At 52.5% G+C, this 19,786-nt stretch overlaps 1 protein-coding gene across 2 annotated transcripts in view; it reads right to left on the reverse strand.

Moving 5' to 3' along the window:
* The window catches only part of Crispld2 (cysteine rich secretory protein LCCL domain containing 2), a 59,836-nt gene that overhangs the window by 22,417 nt on the left and 17,633 nt on the right, over window positions 1-19,786 (reverse strand). The window contains exons 2-10 of one of the 2 annotated variants that reach the window (XM_021169838.2): window positions 19,446-19,762; window positions 16,065-16,183; window positions 14,775-14,907; window positions 14,409-14,524; window positions 11,427-11,527; window positions 6,533-6,667; window positions 4,114-4,174; window positions 1,176-1,242; window positions 647-777 (exon numbers count right to left, since the gene is read on the reverse strand). In XM_021169838.2, coding sequence (XP_021025497.1) covers window positions 647-777; window positions 1,176-1,242; window positions 4,114-4,174; window positions 6,533-6,667; window positions 11,427-11,527; window positions 14,409-14,524; window positions 14,775-14,907; window positions 16,065-16,183; window positions 19,446-19,685 — 1,103 coding nt within the window. In that variant the 5' untranslated portion in view covers window positions 19,686-19,762. Of the gene's footprint in view, window positions 1-646; window positions 778-1,175; window positions 1,243-4,113; window positions 4,175-6,532; window positions 6,671-11,426; window positions 11,528-14,408; window positions 14,525-14,774; window positions 14,908-16,064; window positions 16,184-19,445; window positions 19,763-19,786 lie in introns of both variants that reach the window. The other variant, XM_021169837.2, reaches the window with a different exon arrangement.

The raw sequence follows: 19,786 nt of genomic DNA on the forward strand, positions 1-19,786 counted from the left end.
TTGCTGTCTTTTGTTTTCCTGTTTCCTTAGATGCTTCCAAAGTCTCAATAATACGTGGGGGTGGGGGAGGGTATGCTTGTGGGCACATGTGCAAGCGTGTGCGTATATGTGTGAGGGCCAGAGATGGGCCTCAGAGACCGTCCACATTTTCATGGGTAGGATGTTGGGAACAGGGTCTCTTATTCGCCTGGCACTCAGCAAGTAGGCTAGTTGCCCATGGAGTTCTGGGCATCCTCCTGTTTCTGCCTCCCCAGTGCCAGGATTATAAATACATGCCCCACATGGCTTTTTACATGGGTCCCTGTGTTTGCATGGCAAGCACTTCACCCACTGAGCCAACTCCCCAGCCCTCAAAACCACTTCTACAATAAGAAAACAGTGACAGGGCTGGAGAGATGGCTCAGCAGTTAAGAGCACTGACTGCTCTACTGAACGCCCTGAGTTCAAATCCCAGCAATCATATGGGTGACTCACAACCATCTGTAATGGATCTGATGCCCTCTTCTGGTGTGTCTGAAGACAGCTACAGTGTACTTACATATAATAATAAATAAATCTTAAGAAAGAAAGGAAAACAGTAAGGATCACCCTCCCAAAACACACACACACACACACACACACACACACACACACGGAGGACAGGTACCTCAGGGACTCCATGCCATTTTTCTGAGATTTGACAAAGAAGGGTACCATCCCATTCCTGGTGACATCCACCAGGCCACCTCGATCATCGATGACACCGTAGTGGATAGCAGCTCGGCATATGCTGGAAGACTACAGCGCGGAACAGAGAGCACAAATGTGGAATTCCTCTTCCAGCGCCATCTGAGGCATTTGTCCCCGGCCAACCAAAACCCAAACACTTGGACCGAAACACAGCCCACCGACCACTCCCCGCTGTCCTTAGCTACATCCTATTCCTGCATGGCTTAAGAACTCATCCTGGCTGCTTAAGCCCTTCCAGCTGAGCATGCTGACCCCTGAACGGCAGAGACTTTCGGTCTCAGTTCCCAGAAGTGGTTTTAGCTTTGAAGCCCTGAGTCCATTCAGATCGGTCCGTTTGGGCGTTCCAGATTGAGCTAAGAGAGACCTATCTTTAAACGTCCCACTGACTTTAGGCTACCTGGTGGGGTTTCCTGTTTCTGATGTAAAGAGCCACTGGCTATACTTACACTTTCATAAAACAGAGAGCCAAAGACCTTCGCCTTGTTGCTCAGACAGCCTGCTGGGCACTGGTACCTGAGAGGCAAATGAAAAGCTCGTTGGTGAGGTGGCCCAGTGACATTGCCACGCTTCCTCACTAGTGATGAGAAACATGTCACTGACAGACCTCTCTGCTGTGAACCACGATGTGTGTTTCTGTGTGCACATAGAGGTGTAGGTGCCTGCAGATGCCAGAAGAGCTAGTTAGATCCCTTGGAGAGGCAGAGACGGGCATTTGTGAACCACCCTGTGAGTTCTGGGATTCAAGCCCTGGTCTTCACACAGAGCAGCAACCGTTCTTAGCTGCTGAGCCATCTCTCTAGCCCATTTGTTTGTTTAGAGGCTGAGTCTTACTTTGTGGCCTAGTAAGACCTGGAACTAATTATGTAGTTGGGACTAGCCTCGAATTTGTGACAATCCTCCCGTTTCTGTCTCCTTGGTGTTAGGACGGCAGGCATACATTACCCAGTGTGTGTGTGTGTGTGTGTGTGTGTGTGTGTGTGTGTGTGTAGTGTTAGATCTTCCTTGATTACTCTACACCCTTTTTTTTTTGAGACCAGTCTCTCTTTGAACCTGGGGCTCATTGGTTAGTGAGTCAAACTGGCCAGGAAATCCTCGGGACCCACCTTTTTCTGTTTCCTCTCCCCAGTGCTGGGGTACAGACCCTCACTCAACTTTTACGAAGATGCTAGGGACCTAAACTCTGTTTCACATACTTGCACAACAAGCCTTCGCCTACACTGAGCCATCTCCACAACCCAGGATTTGTTGTTGTTGTTGTTGTTGTTGTTATTTAATGAGGTTAATATAGAATGATGATTCCCCCTGTTCACCACAGACCAAACACTAACCTATAGGAAAGTCTTCAAGTCCATGTCATAGACCCCATGCCCCAACCTCCCCTCCAAATATGTACGTGCCCAGGAAAAAGTCAGCAAGCTACCCCAACTGCACATCAAGTGTACTGGGACTTGTAAAGACTAGGCAGGGGCTGGTGAGATGGCTCAGTGGGTAAGAGTATCCAACTGCTCTTCTGAAGGTCAGGAGTTCAAATCCCAGCAACCACATGGTGGCTCACAACCATCCATAACGAGATCTGACTCCCTCTTCTGGAGTGTCTGAAGACAAGCTACAGTGTACTTAATAAATAAATAAATCTTTAAAAAAGAAGACCAGGCAGATGGCAGCAGGTGACAGAGGCACAGCCAAACGTAGCTTTGCATCACCAGATGTCAGCTTGTTACATGGCTACTATAAACAGAGAGCCTGAGGAGTGCTGGTGGAGTGTGGAGAATGACCAGTGAGTCCATGAGCAGGACCTGCCTCAGGCACATGGATAAAGAAGAGGGAGCACACGTCATGTGGATGAGGCTCTGGCTTGGTGGGGTTTGTGGGTTTTTTTTTCTTTTATCGATTGTTGTTTTCTAAATGAAATAATGAATAAAATACCTTTCAGTGTCGAAGGCTGTAAGGAAGCCCAGTGGCTGTCACTTTTATAGTGAGGCCGGGCTGCCATAGGTTGTGTTGGGTTGAGTTGCCCTGACTGACTGACTGGATGACTCTGAAGCCTCTATAAACAGACCCTGGGCCTCTGGCTGCCCAAGGAGAGCCATCTGACAATGTGTGACATCTTCTGAGAACCTAGACAGCCCCAGAGCTCTCAAAAGATGTGGTCCGGGAGTCCCTGCTTGACACTCAGTTCACGCAATGCAGACAGCGAATGTCCCCCTGGGTTTAGGCGTGGTCATTCCACCACATCTGGCTTGTGTCACCATCGCTCAGTGGTTTCCTCTCACAAGACAGTTCTGCAAAGGTCCCCCACTGCTGTGCAGGGCACCCGGTGGGTGTGCTCTTGGGACAGTCACATCCTGGCTATCCTGTTTCCTGTCACTCCTGTGTGAGTGAAGGGCTCTCCCACACACTGGGATCCAGGTCGGTTGGGTAATGTGGATAGCCACCTTCTCCTTCCAAAGGATGCTTCAAATAACTCACTCAGTTCATGACAGGCTCAGATGGTGCCAGTGTCCCTTGGCAGAGACCTTGAGTGATACCTTGTAAACACTCCCCCAGATAAGTGTACTACCCCCACCCACACCCACCCCACCCCCCATCCCCCCCCCCCCTCGCTCAGGACTCATGTTCTGTTTAGAGAGGGAATCCTGTTAAATCCTCAGAGACCCCAGGCTCTGGGCTAAACCTCAGTTAGCTTGACGCCAGCTCCAAGAGGAGGACTCACGATAATGGGTGGGCCACAGGACTGGAATGAGAACTGGTTTGCCAGAACCCATCAGATACACTGGTTACAATAAGAGCATTTTCAGGTGTGTCACTCCCACAATATACTCCATGGGGGCCTTGCAGGCTGTAGCACTCTCTGGACCAGAGACAAAGCACTTGGCAGTAACATGTGCCTGGCAGAATGCACTGCCCACCGCCTGGGGAGAGTTTTAGTTGTCCCCACTGGCATTTGGTAGAGATCAAGGTCTGGGACTTTCTCAATATCCCATAATATATGTGGTGTCCTATCTCAATGTCTCATGCTCCCCAGGAGTGAGAGGTGACATGTGACAGAGGTGGATCATTCATCAGTCAAGTGCTCAATGGGAGGCAGTGGTCAGGGGTGACAGAGGATGTCACGGTTGGGAGATAGCAAGATGTAACAGTTCCGGGGGACAGACGAGTGTCGCGGTTAATCTAATCAGCATACGTCAGACATGGAAGCTTCTAGCTCAATCTGGTGTACATGGTGCTAACTGTATGAGTGCTATTGCCCCCCACCCCTGTGGGTCTAGCAGGCTCAGAGTAGAGTAGGAAGCAGCGCTTTAGCAGATCATGTGACTGACATATACCTCAAGAGGGTCCCAAGGGCAGCTAGCCCAGCCCAGCCCAGCCCTGCTGGGTCCTCACCTGTTACACGTGGATCCTTTGCATGAGTCCTTCATCTTGGTGTCACAGTGGACCACTTGGGCTAGGAGAGACACGGGAAATGGGACCATGAGGCCAAGAGGGTTAGAAGACCCCTCCCCCATTCCCAGGGACATTCTGGAATGTTCTGGAATCCAGGCCACAAGAGCAAGTGCAGCAGCGGCTGCTGGCTATGGCTGGAACAATAGACCCGGGATTGATTTTCTTTTTTCGTTTATTTGTTGAGACAAGGGTTTCTCTGTGTAGCCTTGGCTGTCCTGGAACTCACTCTGTAGACCAGGCTGTCCTGGAAATCAGAGAATCATCCTCCTGCCTCTGCCTCCCAAGTCCTGGGATTAAAATCATGAACCGCCCAGCGTCTAGTAATTTTTAAGACGTGTTTTCACTCTTAGCCCAGGCTGGCCTCACTTGAGATCCTCCTGCCTCTGCCTCCAGAATGCTGGGATGACAGATTTCCATCACCATGCCCAGCTCCAGACCACTTACCAAAGGCGGCTGTGGCATTGCATAAGTTATTTCCTGCTGGTATCCAACCACCACCCTCAAGCAAAACAAATGGGGGCAGTGCCCATCTCAAAAGGTTCTTGTGGGCATTAAAAAAACAAAAAAACAAAAAACATGTGACCATGAATGTTAGCTGACACAGTCAGTACCCACAGCCCCACTTGGGTCTAGGAAGGTAAAGCTTACCAAGGGGTGGGCTGTACAAGAGGCGTGGCTTGTGGTAGGCTAACTAGACACAGGGTTGGGATGTCTATAAAGGCTAGATGTGAGAGGGTAAATTTAAAGGCAGCGGGGTTTGTGAGGACCCTCGTTCTAGCCTGGACACAGGGATCCTGGCTATTCTGACCCATACTGTTTCTCACAACCAATTTGAGTTTTGCCAACATTTCCACAGCCGTCTGTTTTATAAGGACTTCTTGGGGACTTGAGAGCAGTGTTGCTTAAGGGAAAACTACCAAGGGGCCTACAGACGACCCAGCGGTTACGAGCACACACTGCTCTTGCCGAGGACTGCTCAGCTCCCAGTGCCCATGGTCAGACAGTCTGTAATTCCATCTCCATGGGCTCTGACCTCCTCTGTGGACCACTGCACTGATACACCCTATCCACAGGCAGGCATACACAGAATTGAAAATAGTCAAAACAAATCTAAAAAAAGAGATGAACAAGATTGTCATTGTACAGTATTAAAGCTGGTCCTGTCGGAACAATCAGGGCACCAGCATACTTCCTGGCTATTCAGTCACTGTAGTTTGTATGACATGTTTGAAAACCAAAGAGCCTCGTGCCGGGAAAGAACTATGGGGTATCTTAGAAGAGTGGACACACCTCTCTCTGGCGGGACCACTGTTGTACCCTCTAATGCTTAGAGATAGGGAATCCCAGACATTCAGCACGCCCAGTGGCCCTGCTGTGAGAGGCACCTCATCAGCCTATCCCTCTGCCAAGGTGGTTGTTTACCCAGTTCCTACATACCAACCAGATAGCAGCTGAGGGCTAGCTGGGCAGGGATACAGTAAGCATTGGGAGGTGAGATGTCCAGGGGCAGAGAGATAAGTTTGGAACCATTCATATTTTGGGATTTCCAGAAGTCTATGGAGATCCCAAATGTCCACCCAAAGGGTGGGGACTGGAAGCAGTTCGCACTGGTCTCAATGTGAAGGGAGCCATCTGCTGACTCTGGGTGCTGCACTCACAGTGCTATGAGCCATCTTTGCTGTCCATATCCAGCCTGTTGTAGCTATGGGTGTTGTCGCCCTTCTTGTATGGATAAGCAAATGAAGCCTTACAGAGTGGAGCAAGGGGCTGATTAAGAGAGACAGAACCTGGGAAAGGATGCGTGGACTATCCCAGAACCAGCCTGGATGTGTTGTGCTCTGATTTCCCAGTGACTAGTATATCCCAGAGAAACCCCGCTTCCTCCCAGAGTCCCTTCGAAAGCCTCAGGGAAATCTAACATTAAAACAGCTGTCTTGGGGGGCAGGGGAGAGTAGCTCAGTGGATACAGAGTCTGCCTGGCTAGCATGCAGGAAGCCCTGGGTTCTGTCATAAGCACCTCATTAAACTAGGTTCACTGGATGTAGAAAAACAAGGATGAAGAGTTCAAGGTCATCCTTGGCTACATAGCAAGTTCAAGAGCAGTCTGGGTGCCCTGAGGCTCTACATTTAAACAAACAAGCAAACATCCAGCTTGGAAAAAAGAGCCAGCCAGCATCCTCCCGTAAGGCTCATTTCTGTGACTTAAAAGCATCTTTCTCAAATAAGTTTTGGGGTTGCATCCAGCCAATTCCACCCCACCCTGTCTCTATCGCCAGGATACCCAGCTCTGGTTCTGCACCAACCCCTATCAAATATGGCTTGGGGGCAGGCACCCCAGAGACTGGAGACAGCAACTCACTCATGAAGTTGACGACTGCGGTCTTCTTGGTCTTGATCACCCTGGGCTGAACCCAGACATGGGTTTCCTCGGGAGCAGGAGGCGATTCCACCTCGTTCATCATATCCACCTCTGGTTTATGCTTGTGAGGCTTTTCTGCTGGTGGTAAGGGGGAAAGAGAACATTCGGGATTCGACCAAAATACCCTTCGTTTTTGTTTTTGTCCTTAAGGCAGGATCTTACTGTATAGACCAGGCTAGCCTCAAACTCAGAGATCCACTCACCTCTGCCTCCTACATTCCAGGGAGCTCCTTAGCCACTAGATCCATCCCTAAAAATCCTCTTTGGAAAAAAAGCACCTTACAGACGGAACTCGTTTGCGATTTGGCTTCACAAAGAGTCATTTCATCCGCAGAGCGGAGGTTAGGCTGAGGACAGGCCTGCCCAGGTGGAATTCTACCAGCCCTGAGGACGGTCAGCTCGCATCCATGTTTACTCTGGACCTCAGAGAAGCAGCCCTGCGTGAGGGTAGGGTGCAGCAGCCACACCTGGACATCAGTGTCGCACCTCTTCTTCCACAAAACTGTCTGTCCCCGTCCCTACCTTAGCCCCAGAATTGGAGCTTTCTCAGAGGGACCTCTGTTTCCTAGATTTGTTGGGGCAAAGTCACAAAGACTCATGCCTCATTTCTACCCCTAGTGACAGGAACCCCTCGCCTGGCTCAAGCCTGGCTCAGCCACGGAGATTTGCTGTCTCAACCTTGGACGGGGCCGGGCACAGTGACTCAGTGTGCAGGGAGGCTGAAGCAGGAGGATTGCTTCAAGTTCAAGGCCAGCCCGGCTATATCGTGAGTAACACGACTATCTAGGCTACATAAGGAGACCCTATGCCCTTGTTGGCTTTCTATTGATATGATAACCACCAGGACCAAGAGTGGAAGGAAGGGTTTACTCAGCTCACAGGGTGATACAGTTCAGTGAGGAAGCCAAGGCAGGAACCTAGAGGCAGAAACTGGAGCAGAGGCCATGAAGGAACACTGCTGACTGCCCTGCTCTGGTGCTTGCTTGGCCTGCTTTCTTTATACAACTCAAGAGAGGCTGCCTGTCCAGGGGTAGTGCCACCCACAGTGGGCTGGGCCCTCCCATATCAACCATCAGTCAAAAAACGCTCCGTCCCCAGACACGCTTTCTGGCCAGGCCGATGGAGGTGTTTTCTCAGCAGAGGTTCCCTCTTCCTAGGTGACACTAGATTGTGTCAAGATGCAAAACAAAACAAACAAACAAACAAAAAAACCCTAACCAATACATACTCGCTCTCTCTCAACTTAAAAATCAGGGCATGTCACACAGACCTGTAATTGTCATACTCCAGAAGCTGAGGCAGGAGAATTATGAGTTCAAGGACTGCTCTCTCTCAACTTAAAAATCAGGGCATGTCACACAGACCTGTAATTGTCACACTCCAGAAGCTGAGGCAGGAAAATTGTGAGTTCAAGGACAGCCTGGACTGGTTGAGATTCAGTTTCAAAACATATTAGACCTGGTACATTGAACTATCTGAAACCCCAGCTCCGTGGTTTCAAAGATTGCAGCTTAGCTGGCCCAAATCCCACAATCCTTTCCCTCCTAAGGGCACCCTGCACTCTCTTTTCTCTGTCACCATGACCCCCCCCCCAGCCCCATTTTAAAGCACTTCAGTTTGTGGGCTGAACTGTGCAAGAGGCTCTTAGCCTCAGCCCACTGATCTCCACTTCTGTTCAGGACAACAGACGTGGCTCCCTCCGAAAGTGGGCTGACGGGACACCACACTGACCCCCCAGCAAAGCAGAGTCTGAGAGTGGGCTGGCCACCCCAAGCTACCTTACCCATGGTGAGCCCCCAGGCAGCCCCACTGAGGACCACAGCTCTCAAGAGTCAGGAAGTGCCCTTCCGCACACCTCAGAGGGGAACACCCAGAGACTCCCCGGTGTCCAGTAAACCTGGACACACCTCCCTCACTGACCCTTTGAAGCTCAGCCCACCCACCTTGAGCTTGCTTATTAACACTCCCACAGGCCAATGAGGGGGTGAGTGCCCCCTCCCCCCAGGCTGGCAGCCTGCTTCATAGGAAAATGCTGTCTCGGAGTCAGACTGCCGTCAGTGGATGAGTTTGGGCCAAGACTATTTCAAGAAGGAAAAAATGTAGCACCCACAGGCCTGTCTGATTCCACAGAGGCCCGTCATCCCCAAGCGCTGTCTTCATAGAGCAGCAGCCTGGGTTTTGATGTCCCCCGCCAGCAGGATAGGTATCCAAATGAAAGGCCAACGAGAGAGGTGAGGCGCCCCCTGTCTTTCTAGGCGAGCACCAGGCAGCGAGTGGGGACTGACTTATCCCAGGCTAGCCCTGGCCTGAGAAGAGAAGGAACACTGAAGGCAGAGATAAAAGAACATTCATATGGCTGGCTGTAATTTCATCTTTGCTACCAGGAGACCCAGCTTCATGGCCCACCATACTCCCTTCTCCATACATGGGAGAAGCTTACCAAAATCCAAAGTGAGCAAGCGATTCAAACCCCACCCACTGAGAGCCAAGGGGAAAAAAAAGAATGTCAGCAGCAAGGTCTAAGGCTCCCAAGGCTGGAATTTCCAAAGCACAGTGGCACCAGCTCTGGGCTGAACCTCCACAGAGCCCCTAGGCTGCACAGGCAGCCTCAAGGTCCCGTCTGATCAATGCAGGCATTCACAGGGCCCCTCATTGATGGCGGGGCTGTCTGGGCATGGGCTGGGTTTCTTCCACTGGCTTTAAAAACTGATGACTTAAAAGCCCAGCTTCCCTGAGCCAAATCTGGTTTGAAAGAGTCTACGGGGGCTCACGCTTTCAGAGCAAGGGCGAGCAGTCCTGGTCCCTAGCCCCAGACATAAAAGTGGAAAGCTGAAAATCATATACCCAACCCTTTCCGTGGGATGCCATAGGGATGTGTGACCCATAGGGACTTGGGCACTCCCTGGTGACCATCCCTGCCTAGACCAAGCTCTGCTTACTCCCAAGATATTCAACACACAGTATGCTCTGGGTTCCCCTAACTCTGAGTCTGATGACAACTGAGCCTTCAGTCCCTCTCATGACGCCTCATCTTTCTGCTAGAAGAGACGTGGCAACCACTCCTCACATGAAGACGCTAAAGCTCAGAGAGGTAAAGGGATATAAAGAAGCCATCTAAGCTCCCAGAGCTGGGATGTAGCTGGCCAGGGAGCTGGGTTCCTTCCCAGCCTGTTATCCCCCACAGGGAGGTGCCGGATAGAAGGAAACTTCTATCCTTATCCTTAAATCCCCTGTCCCCATTATAGGTCATGGCCTTAAGGGTGCCATGGCACACCCTTAGTTAGTGGCTTATGTAGATAAGCCGGGTTAGGGGAGGTTTTCTGCATGGCTAGCTGAGAAAACCATCGTGCCTGCCAAACAAGAGTTGGGTGTTTTCCACCACAAATAGAGGAATAAGCCCACGGGCACCGTGGGATGGGTAAGCCAGTGTCTGGGGCCTCTGTGTGCTCTGGCTGCTTGAAAGAGCCCTCTGTGGCGGTGAGGGTCTCTATTTACTGGCATGCTCAACAGACCTGCACACACACCACCACCACCACCACCACCCCTTGTGCCCTGGGGCACACCAGCAGCTGTAATAACAGGACAACCAGGTTCTTAAGGAGTCTGGGGCTCATGGGAGCACGGTAGCAGGTGCATGTCTGTCTGCCATCCAGAGACTCCCTGAAGGCGGAGATAGACTTGTCTCTAGGGAAGAGCTGTCACAGGAACTTGGCACAAAGCAGTTCATGGGACAGACTGCAAACAGGGTCTAAATTGTTCCTGTGTCCATCCCAGACCTCTGGTGGTGCCCTTCACATCAGCTAGCTGGAGTAGCAGAGGGCCTACTGTGAACTATGACCTCTGCTGTTCCTCACCCCAGGATCCAACACACTGACCCCAAGTCCATCTCAGGGACAGTACAGGCAAGAGGGTCACTACTGTGTGAGCACCCTCCCCTGCAGTGGACCCCACTCCCTACCCTGTCGGCCTAGGCCAGCTATTAGAACTATACAGAATAGAACTCTCAGCCACAGACATCTGCCCAGGCGGCTATCTCAACCCCTCTTCTGAAACACAACTTCTGAGAGCCAGAAGAACTATTCCAGTATGTAAAGAGTGTGCTAGGCTTGAGAACGTGTGTGTTAACGGTGGGAAGGAAAAAAATGGATGCTTTCTAAGCAGCCCAGTGTGAGCCAACAGAGCCATGCTTGTAGGTTGCCCTGGAGACAGAAAGTAGCCTGTCTGTCCCCCAGCTGCCCCAGCCCCAGGCAGCCTTGAGAGCAGCCACTCTCAAGAGGAAAAGAGCCATGGTGAAGACAAGATGCCAGTGCCAGGGGCTGATTGGGAACCGTCCACTTTGAGTCTCACATTTAATCACCTCGATTGTGTGTGTGTGTGTGTGTGTGTGTGTGTGTGTGTGTGTGTGTGTGCAGGTTTTGTTGGGGGAGTGAAACAGAGTCTTACTAAATAGCCTACGCTGATCTCACATTCATGGCAATCCTCCTGCCTCAACCACCCGAGTGCTGGGATGACAGGTGTGAGCTACCACTTCTGACTTAAGCGACATCTGTTTTAAGCAGACTGCAGACTGAACGTGCTAAGGAAGTTGGGGGGAGGGGTTCAGGTCAAGGCCATGTCCACTGTCCACTGGGACCAGGCCAAGGAGTTGCCCGTGAGGGGCATCTCAGGACAGTGGTGTCTGCAGGGGTGCATGGGCTGAGTGCAGAGGGTAGAGGGGACCCAGGGGTGGCTGCAAGAGTGAGTCTGGAGCTGACTTCATTTCTACCTCAGTCATCACAACCTGTGGCTCAGAGGCCGGAAGCCATACCAGGGCTGTGGCCCTCATGCCACCTACCTCGGTGGCAAAGATTGTTCAGGCAGCCTCCTCCATAGCTGGATGGACACTCAGAGCAGGGACGACCATGCTTGTAGGGGGCCTCGCCAATCCAGTTTCCCCTGTAGACAGAACAGAAACACCATGAAGGAGGCCATCCTTTAGGTCCACCAGGGGACCCCAGAGTCCCTGGTAGGTATGGGTCAGGGAAAGGCAGCTGTCGACTCCCTCCAGTACCAGTCAACCAGGGGGCTCTGGGCACGATGATGAGAGCCTGTCTGAGCACTGTGTAAGAAATGGCTCCCTGGGTGACATATGTGGCCTCAGATCCATCTAAGTGACCTCAGCCATTGTCCCCAACCCGTAGCTTTGGCTCATTATTCATTTAGTGGATAATCACCAGGGCAACACTCGGTCAATGTTCTTGATAGTATGTATAAAGCAAAGAGGCCCACAAGAGTGGCCTGTGGTGGCTTTCTAAAGAGGCAGGAGCTCCCGCTAGAGCCATCGAGATGCGAGATGCTTTACAGACACCTCTGTGTATCCTGTGGTCCACTCCAATGGCCAAAGGGTGATGACAACCCTGAGCCAGGGAGGGAGGTGGCCCACACTGGGGGAGGGGGTCTCGCTCTCTCCTTTGCACCGTCGCAGAACACCCTCCTCTCTATAGACCCACCTGGACAGTTGGAACAATTTCTGGATGTGGCTGTGGGCCCCACAGTTCTAAGCCCTCAAGTATTTGGTCTGGGGACACACAGTGGGGGGCACTGAGGTGAACTTCAGTGGGACATCAGGCATAGCTGTTCGTGGGAGAGTGTGGTGGTCCCCTTGCCCACAGGGGTTTGGTTCTGTTCCCCTGCCCAGTTCTCTGCACACTGGACTCTGTTTCTTTAAAGATAGGCCACATTTCCAGGCTTCCTGGTCCAAAAGGGCAGAAACCAGTGTTCACTGAGCTGGCTGGACTTTCTAGCTAGACAGCAGACAGCTAGGCTTCCAAACCTTGGACTATCCCACGGATGGCACTGTATGCACACGTGAGGTCATAGGGGCAAGAGCCAGGCACATCTTGCTCTATTCCCAGCCTCTTGTGCATTGTCCCCTCCCTGGTTTCATGATGGTGTCCCGGGCAGCTAAGAGCCTGGGAATGCCTCTTAAAGAGAAAGGCCATGGGAAGTGTGGAATATTATACAGCAGTCAAAAGTAACTAAGTAGCAAACAAACTGACCGTGGCTGAGTCTCACAGGCAGTGCCCGCCCTCATTCGCAATGAAGGCCACACGTCAGTATGGGCCTTTAGGAAAGTAATGTTAATGCAATCCCAAGAGTGGGGCCCTTCTCCAGGAGGACCAGAACCTTCACAAGAGGAGTTCCAAAGCGCATGCTCACTCTCTGCCCTCTCCCACAGCCGCGCATGCTCACTCTCTGCTCGCTCCCACAGCCGCGCATGCTCACTCTCTGCTCTCTCCCACAGCCCAGCATGCTCACTCTCTGCTCTCCCACAGCCAAGTGGGAGTGCAGAAGGAAGAGTGGTAACTGCAAGCCAGGGGACATTTCCCTAGACTCAGTGCCTCCCGGGCCTTCATTCTGCCCTCCCACACAGGATGTAGCCTGAAGAGTTCACTCTAGGTCCTAGGCTGGTTCGACAGAAGACCCTTGACCCTGTGGTGCCTTTACCAAGAAAGGGGAGAGAACAGCAGCAGGGAAGGAAAAGAAAAAAATCTTTTTGCATTTATTTATTTAATGTGTATGTGTGTATCCATGTGGAAGTTGGTTTTTACTTCCTGCTACGTGGGTCCTGGGAATCGAACTCAGGTCATCAGATTTGGAGGCAAGCCCCTTTACCTGCTGAACCGTCTCACTGGCCCCGAGAGTTTAGGTTTCTGATTAGAGCCAGCATTTTTCTTTTTTAAACATAAAAATTTAATCCAACTTGTCTCTCACTTTGCACCTTAAGCTGAGCTAGGAGTCGCCTCGCCTCAGAAGCAGAGTCCCCAGGAAGGTGGCTGCTCAGCCGCCACCCCAAAGCCACGCTCCCCACCCCCACCCTACCCCCCCTCCTCTGACCTGGATTACTTTATTCCTCTTATAAGTAAGCATGTCAGACAGCACAGCACAGCGCCTGTGCCCGTGCCGGGATGGCGGCCAGCATGGTTGTTCAAACCACAGGCTGCAAACGGGGAAGTAGCTCTGCGCTCTGTACATATCTGTGCAGTGAGCCGTTGGGTGAATGACGCCCTGTGACTGGAGTTGCTCTGTGAAGAGGGCAGCTACACTGGACAGACCTGGTGTGGCCTGTTTAGGAGGGGAAGGAGAACCTGAGAGACCCAGTCTGGTGAGAAGTCATGTGGATCCTAGGAATCGAACTGAGATCATCAGGCTTGGAGGCAAGCCCCTTTACCTGCTGAGCCATCTCACTGGCCCCAAGAGTTAGGTTTCTGATTAGAGGACTCAATCTGTGGCTCCACTTCAGGGAAAATGGCACTGATGATGAAGTCTGTCTGTCTGTCTCTCTCTCTGTCTCCTGCCCCTCTCCTCTCTTTCCACTCTCTCCTCACCTCATTCTCCACTCTGCTCCTCCCTCCTGCCAGACAACGGCTACCCTTGCTTGTACAAGCGGTTTTAGGAGATGACTCAGAAAACCAGTTGGAGCAATTGTGGTTCCCCCTCGTCTATGATTGATCTAGGCTCTGGTCAAAAGCATTTTGTGGGGCAATTCCAGAGGAGACGACTCATTCCTATAATTCTACTACGTTAAGTGGAATTGTATGTGAAGACAGAGCGCTGGAACTCAGCAGCCACGTTGGGGCCATGAGGACCTTAAGATGGCCCAAGTCCTTGCTGACTGACTCTCCAGAGCGTTTGCTCGCCTAGATGCAGCCATTTCTAGACTCTTTGTTAGTGAGGTAACTAAGACTTCACTCTTGAGGCCAGTTTTAGCTCGTTCTGCCATGGCTGACAAGCATACCCCAGCTTGGCTTGTGTGACCAAGACTACGTAGCCTTACTTGGGAGAATAATTGCAGACGAGATACACGGCATTCTCCCAAGTGTCTCCCCAGACGTTCATGTTCCGACAGGTATGCACGGCACAGCCGATCTTGTTGGTGGTGGCCCAGACCATCTGAAATGACAGCACTGTGTTGAAGCTCAAGGGTGACTCTGTAGGGCACCGGTGAAAAACCTCAGCAACAAAGCTTCCAGAGCCTACTCCAGGTGTCTCCTCCGTGAGCTCATGGATAGCAAAAAGTGGGAATCAACCAGTGTGCTCTGAGACAAACCGAATTAAAGCAAAGGCCTCATGCACTCCCATTTCCAAACACAACCCCCCAGGTCTGGGGCCCAGGCTGAGTGGAGTTCAGTGCCCGCATTACCTGTGTGTAGTGGGTGCACATGGGTCCCGAGCACCGCTCCCGGCACCGTGGAGTGCACTCGTGGGGGTATGGGTAGGTGTAATCTTTCACCTCGTCGTACCACGACTGCACGTGGAACCCAGGAGAGCGGTACCTATGGGGACAGAAGTGGGAGAGGGAGAGAGAGACAGACAGACAGACAGAATCAATCAATCAATCAGGGCCAAGCAGAAGTACTTTGCAAGGAGACAGAGGGATGAAAAGTAGACATAGCAGACATATCTTACAGACATTGAGTGTCTGAGGAGTGACACACAGCTCTGACACTGTGGTGGGACCATAGACCTGCAGCCATTGCCCCAGGATGGCCTTGAACTCACGACTCCCCTGCCTGCCCATCCTGAGGGCCCGGGTTCCAGGTGTGAGCCGCTCCGCACTCCCTGTTCTGTTTGGTTTCAGTCAGGAAGCAAAAATAAGAACTTGTCTGTGAACCCACAGCAAGTGTAAACAGAGTGGTTCGAAGAGAATGAGGTCTCAGGCAAAGTGACCCTTCATGACAGCATTGCGGTCAGCCGGGCAGTTTGAGGTCTTGTAACAATTACCAGCCGGGACCAGCATCAGCAGCTGTGGTCAGCAAGTCCTGGGACACTGGCCTCCCACCCTGGTCAGTCCCTCAGAGGCACGTGCCATGAGGAGCTGGGGCAGAAGGGGGCCTGCCTGTCACTCCTACAGATACTGAACCCACACCAGCATGCCTTAGGGGAGGACTCTACCTATCACAGCAGGGACAGTCTGAGCCTCTAACCCCATCCCTGTCCCAGCATCCCTGGGGGATGACTGGAGGGAAGGGCCTCAGAATAGAACCAAGCACCAAACCAAAGCCGTGGGGACAGAAAGGCCATCTTCACCCAAGGAGTGCTGTGCTTGCTACACACCACTATGCTAGAAGGAAGGGGGCCCATAGAAGGAAAAGGGAAGTCAGCGGGGAGGTGGGGGGCAGTCTGGGCTGCAGTTGGAATTTTGTAAAAATGCACTGGTGCCTGGCCAAGCAGCAGGCTAAAAACGAAGAGCTGAGCCTGTCAGAGCTGCAGGTTGCCCCATTAAGTGGTTTGTTTGTTTGTTTGCTTGTTGTGCTAGGAATAGAACCCAGAGCCTCACACCTATCAGATGCGTACTCTACCCCCCCGCCCCCCCCCCCCGCCCCCGACACACACCTTGATGACACGTGGGAACGCCAAGTCCTCTGTGGCCAGCAGCCAACTCACACTCAGGTAGGGGATGCTGCAGCTCGGGGGTGCTAGCTGCTCTTACCTGCCCCAGTGCACAGCCAGGTTCTGCCCGATGGACCTCAGAAGGCCGGCAGGCCCGTGCTCCCACAGGCACCTATGTGCCCACGCTGCTGCGGATCTCTCCAGCTCCTCATCCCAAATCTGTAGGGCAGACAGAGACGGCAGCTGACCGTCAGGAGGGCGAAGCAGAAACAGCAGCCCCGGGGACTGTCAGCACAGGCTGTGCCTCTAACTTGTGAGAAGCCCAGGCGATCGCACAACTAGAGGATCGGGCGGGGTGTGCCAAATGACAGTCAGACACCGAGAGGCCAGGTGAGATCTTGGTCACTCACGGGCCATTCTTAGGGGCCAAGAGCCCACTCACAGCCCCAGTGCCAGCCCTGGATGCACCCAAGTCTCTCCCCGTCTTCTTGCCTCATTCCTGGTCTTATTTTATCTTACAGAATAAAGGGCAGAGGCTTTGAGAAGCCAGGCCAGATGCCCACAATCTCATACCCAGATAGTCTAGAACCAGGCTCTGGCCCTAGGCCCGTAGGTCTGTCTGGGGATACCCATATCTCCAGGATCACCATGATGTGTTGCCAGGAAAAAAAAATCAGAAATTCAAGCACCAGCAGACCCCTGGGGAACCCCCAACTTGTTGCCTTTTTAGGGAAGGAGCTGTGGAAAGTATCGAGGTTTCTGCATTCCGTGCCCTCGCGCCCTTCCCTGCTCACGGACTCAATCTTCATACTCCCGCTCCCGACCACCTCAGCCTTTAGCTTCTACAGCCACCTTGAGCCCCTCATGGGCTTTTTGGGTGTCCTCAGTCTCTAGAAGCCTGCTGTCAGGGGGTGCAGCAGCGGGGGGCGTGGGCTCCTCTGGTCAGCAGCCCCACGAGGTTTCATCCACCTTATGTGAAGATTCCCCCACCCCCCATGTGCATGTCTAGACCGTGTGCTCAAATACTCCACAGAACTCTCCAATAAGCTAAACCTCATGCAGGCAGAAGGCGTGAAAGGTAGGATTTTTCCCTGTCCAATCACATTAGGGCAGTGGGAGGAAGGCTTGTAATTGGACAGGAGAAAGGAGGCAGAGCGAGGAGTTGGGGAGATGAGAGAGAGGGCTGAGGAGGAGAGGGAGAACCAGAATGGAGGTTGACAAGTGGTGTTATCAAAAGGTTAGAATAATTGTGTTAAAACTTAATCATTATCATTTGGCTCCAAGATTATTGTATCGGCATCTTGTAAATTGTGTTATTGATACATACATCTGATTGGCTAATTAAGCAGTAAGAGTCTTGATTCTACCAGGTAATTAGGTGTTGAGATGGCTAACCAGGGGTGTGTGGGGTGTTGCATGAAAGTGAGAGGAACTCGGGGGAGGGGGGGCGTCCAAGAAATGGCCTGGTGGAAGCCATATGGCCTAGCAAGGCGGGCGAGTTGGCGAGCCGAGAGAGTTGGTGGGCCAAGAGACCTGGCACAGAGGCTAGCTCTAGATAGTTCCCGAAACAGGACGGAGCCTGTGGTCCCCCCACATTCTTATCTTTATCCCCTCACTATGTATGTCAGGGCCATGACCCTTCCAGATTAGCCTGAGTCTAGTTTCCCATCTGCAGACCAGAATCAATACTTCCTGTTCCCCGGAGTCCCAGCAGGGCCCCTCAGGTCCTCACGCACCCACCCCTAACCTGGTTCTCCATGGTGTCTCTGCTGGGAAGATGCACCACACTGCCCACCTGCCCAGGGGTAGCTGCTGGGACATGGTCCTCCAGCAGGAGCTGCCTCATCTTTGGCAAAGGCGGTAGAAGGACAGTCTGAAGCTACCATTGACAACATGGCCTCTCTGAGCCGTCCCTGGAGGTCCCACTCCTGTGTGAGGTGCCTGGCCACCTGTGCAGTATCTGGGAAGCAGTGAGCATCAAGTCTCTGAAGGTTTACAATCTACTGAGGCAGGGTCACTCCCAGGGACAAGGAGTGACCCTGTGGTGTGTGGCCAGCTTCGTCCTCACCCCGATCCTCACCCAGTTCTGGAAAGCCAGCCAAGGGGAATCTTTCCACCCTGGAACTCAGGGACACATGGCCACTTCACTTGGCTACCCCAGCTTGTAGCAAGAGCTCGGGAGAGCTGGCCTCTCTGGCTTCTGTCATCCTTGGCAAAGGCCAGGCATGAGACAGAGCAGCTAAAAGAGGAGACTGCCTAGGTACCTCAGGAGCCTACCCAAGAACTCTGCCACGAGTTTTTATGTTTCTAACCATGCCCTGCAAAAAGAAGCACACACCCACTCCATGGGATGACATCTTGGAAGGGTGCACAGATTTCCAGAGGGAAAAGATACAGGTTTATACCGTGCTACCCCAGAGCAGCCTTGCTTGGGGCCCACATAGCTGGCCACTCATTCTAGACCCTTGAGACCATGAATCCCAGGGTGGTCTCTGGGAGAAAGTTGTACTGGCTGGTTTTGTGTGTCAACTTGACACAAGCTGGAGTTATCACAGACAAAGGAGCCTCCCTTGAGGAAATGCCTCCATGAGATCCAGCTGTAAGGCATTCCCTCAATTAGTGATCAAGGGTGGGAGGGCCCCTTGTAGTTGGTACCATCCCTGGGCTGGTGGACTTGGGTTCTATAAGAAAGCAAACTGAGCAAGCCAGGGGATGCAAGCCAGTAAGGAACATCCCTCCATGGCCTCCTCTGCATCAGCTCCTGCTTCCTGACCTGCTTGAGTTCCGGTCCTGACTTCCCTTGGTGATGAACAGCTGAATAAGTGGAAGTGTAAGCTGAATAAACCCTTTCCTCCCCAACCTGCTTCTTGGTCATGTTTGTGAAGGAATAGAAACCCTAAGACAGAAGTCAATGGCAGCTTCAGAGAGGAGGTAGCCTGTGACATGGGGGACACGGACAGAAACAGGGCTGAACAGCGAGAGAAGCCTGGCCTTGGGTCCACTGAGGGAGAGAGAGAAAGGAGGGATTAGAAGAGAAAGGAGGTGTGAAGTGGGGTGCCGGTGGGCAGAGTGCATCTCAGTTAGAAGAGAGCCTGTAGCTGAGTCCGGAGAGTACAGCTCAGTTGGCAGAATGCTTGCCTCGCATGCACATGGCCCTGGGCTCATCTCCAGCGCTGCATAAACTGGGCATGGTGGTGGACATCTGTAGTCCTAGCACTTGGGAGATGGAGCAGAAGACCCGAAGTTCAAGGCCATCCTTGACTACAGATCGGGTTTAAAGTCAGCCTAAGCTGTCAGAAAGGCACATTGGTAACACCAACGCTTAGGAGGCTGGATGCAGATGGGTCACTTCGAAGTTGAGTCAACCCCAGCTACATAGTGAGTTCAAGGATAGCCAGGACTTTGTGAGACCTCTCAAAAAAAAAAATCGTAAGACACCGCCCCTCCCCTGGGCCCACCATCACCCCGGTGGGATGCTCACCATGTGTTCCATGTTGGAGGCAGGGGGATACACCTGGCCTCGCAGCTTGTTGTGTAGCATGAGGATCTCCTGGCGGTCTGACATGGGGATGGCCCTGCGCACGCGTGAGTGTGGCTCTGCATGCTGGTACTTGCTCAGCAGCTTCTCCAGGCTCGTGGTGTTGGGAAGGAGAAAGGCCTGTACTCCGCAGACCAGCAGAGCCAGCCCCATCAGGACCATATTGTTCAGAAGACAGCTCATGGCTTCACGACTTCAGCCACAACTAAGGGGGAGGGGTCAGCCTGGGCTCCTGAAGTAGGGCTGGGCACCGGAAGGTTCTGGAAGGAAAAGAGGAAATGGGA

Source organism: Mus caroli, unplaced genomic scaffold, assembly GCF_978045245.1.
Source record: "Mus caroli unplaced genomic scaffold, Mus_caroli_1 scaffold_10, whole genome shotgun sequence".
NCBI classification, from domain to species: domain Eukaryota; kingdom Metazoa; phylum Chordata; class Mammalia; order Rodentia; family Muridae; genus Mus; species Mus caroli.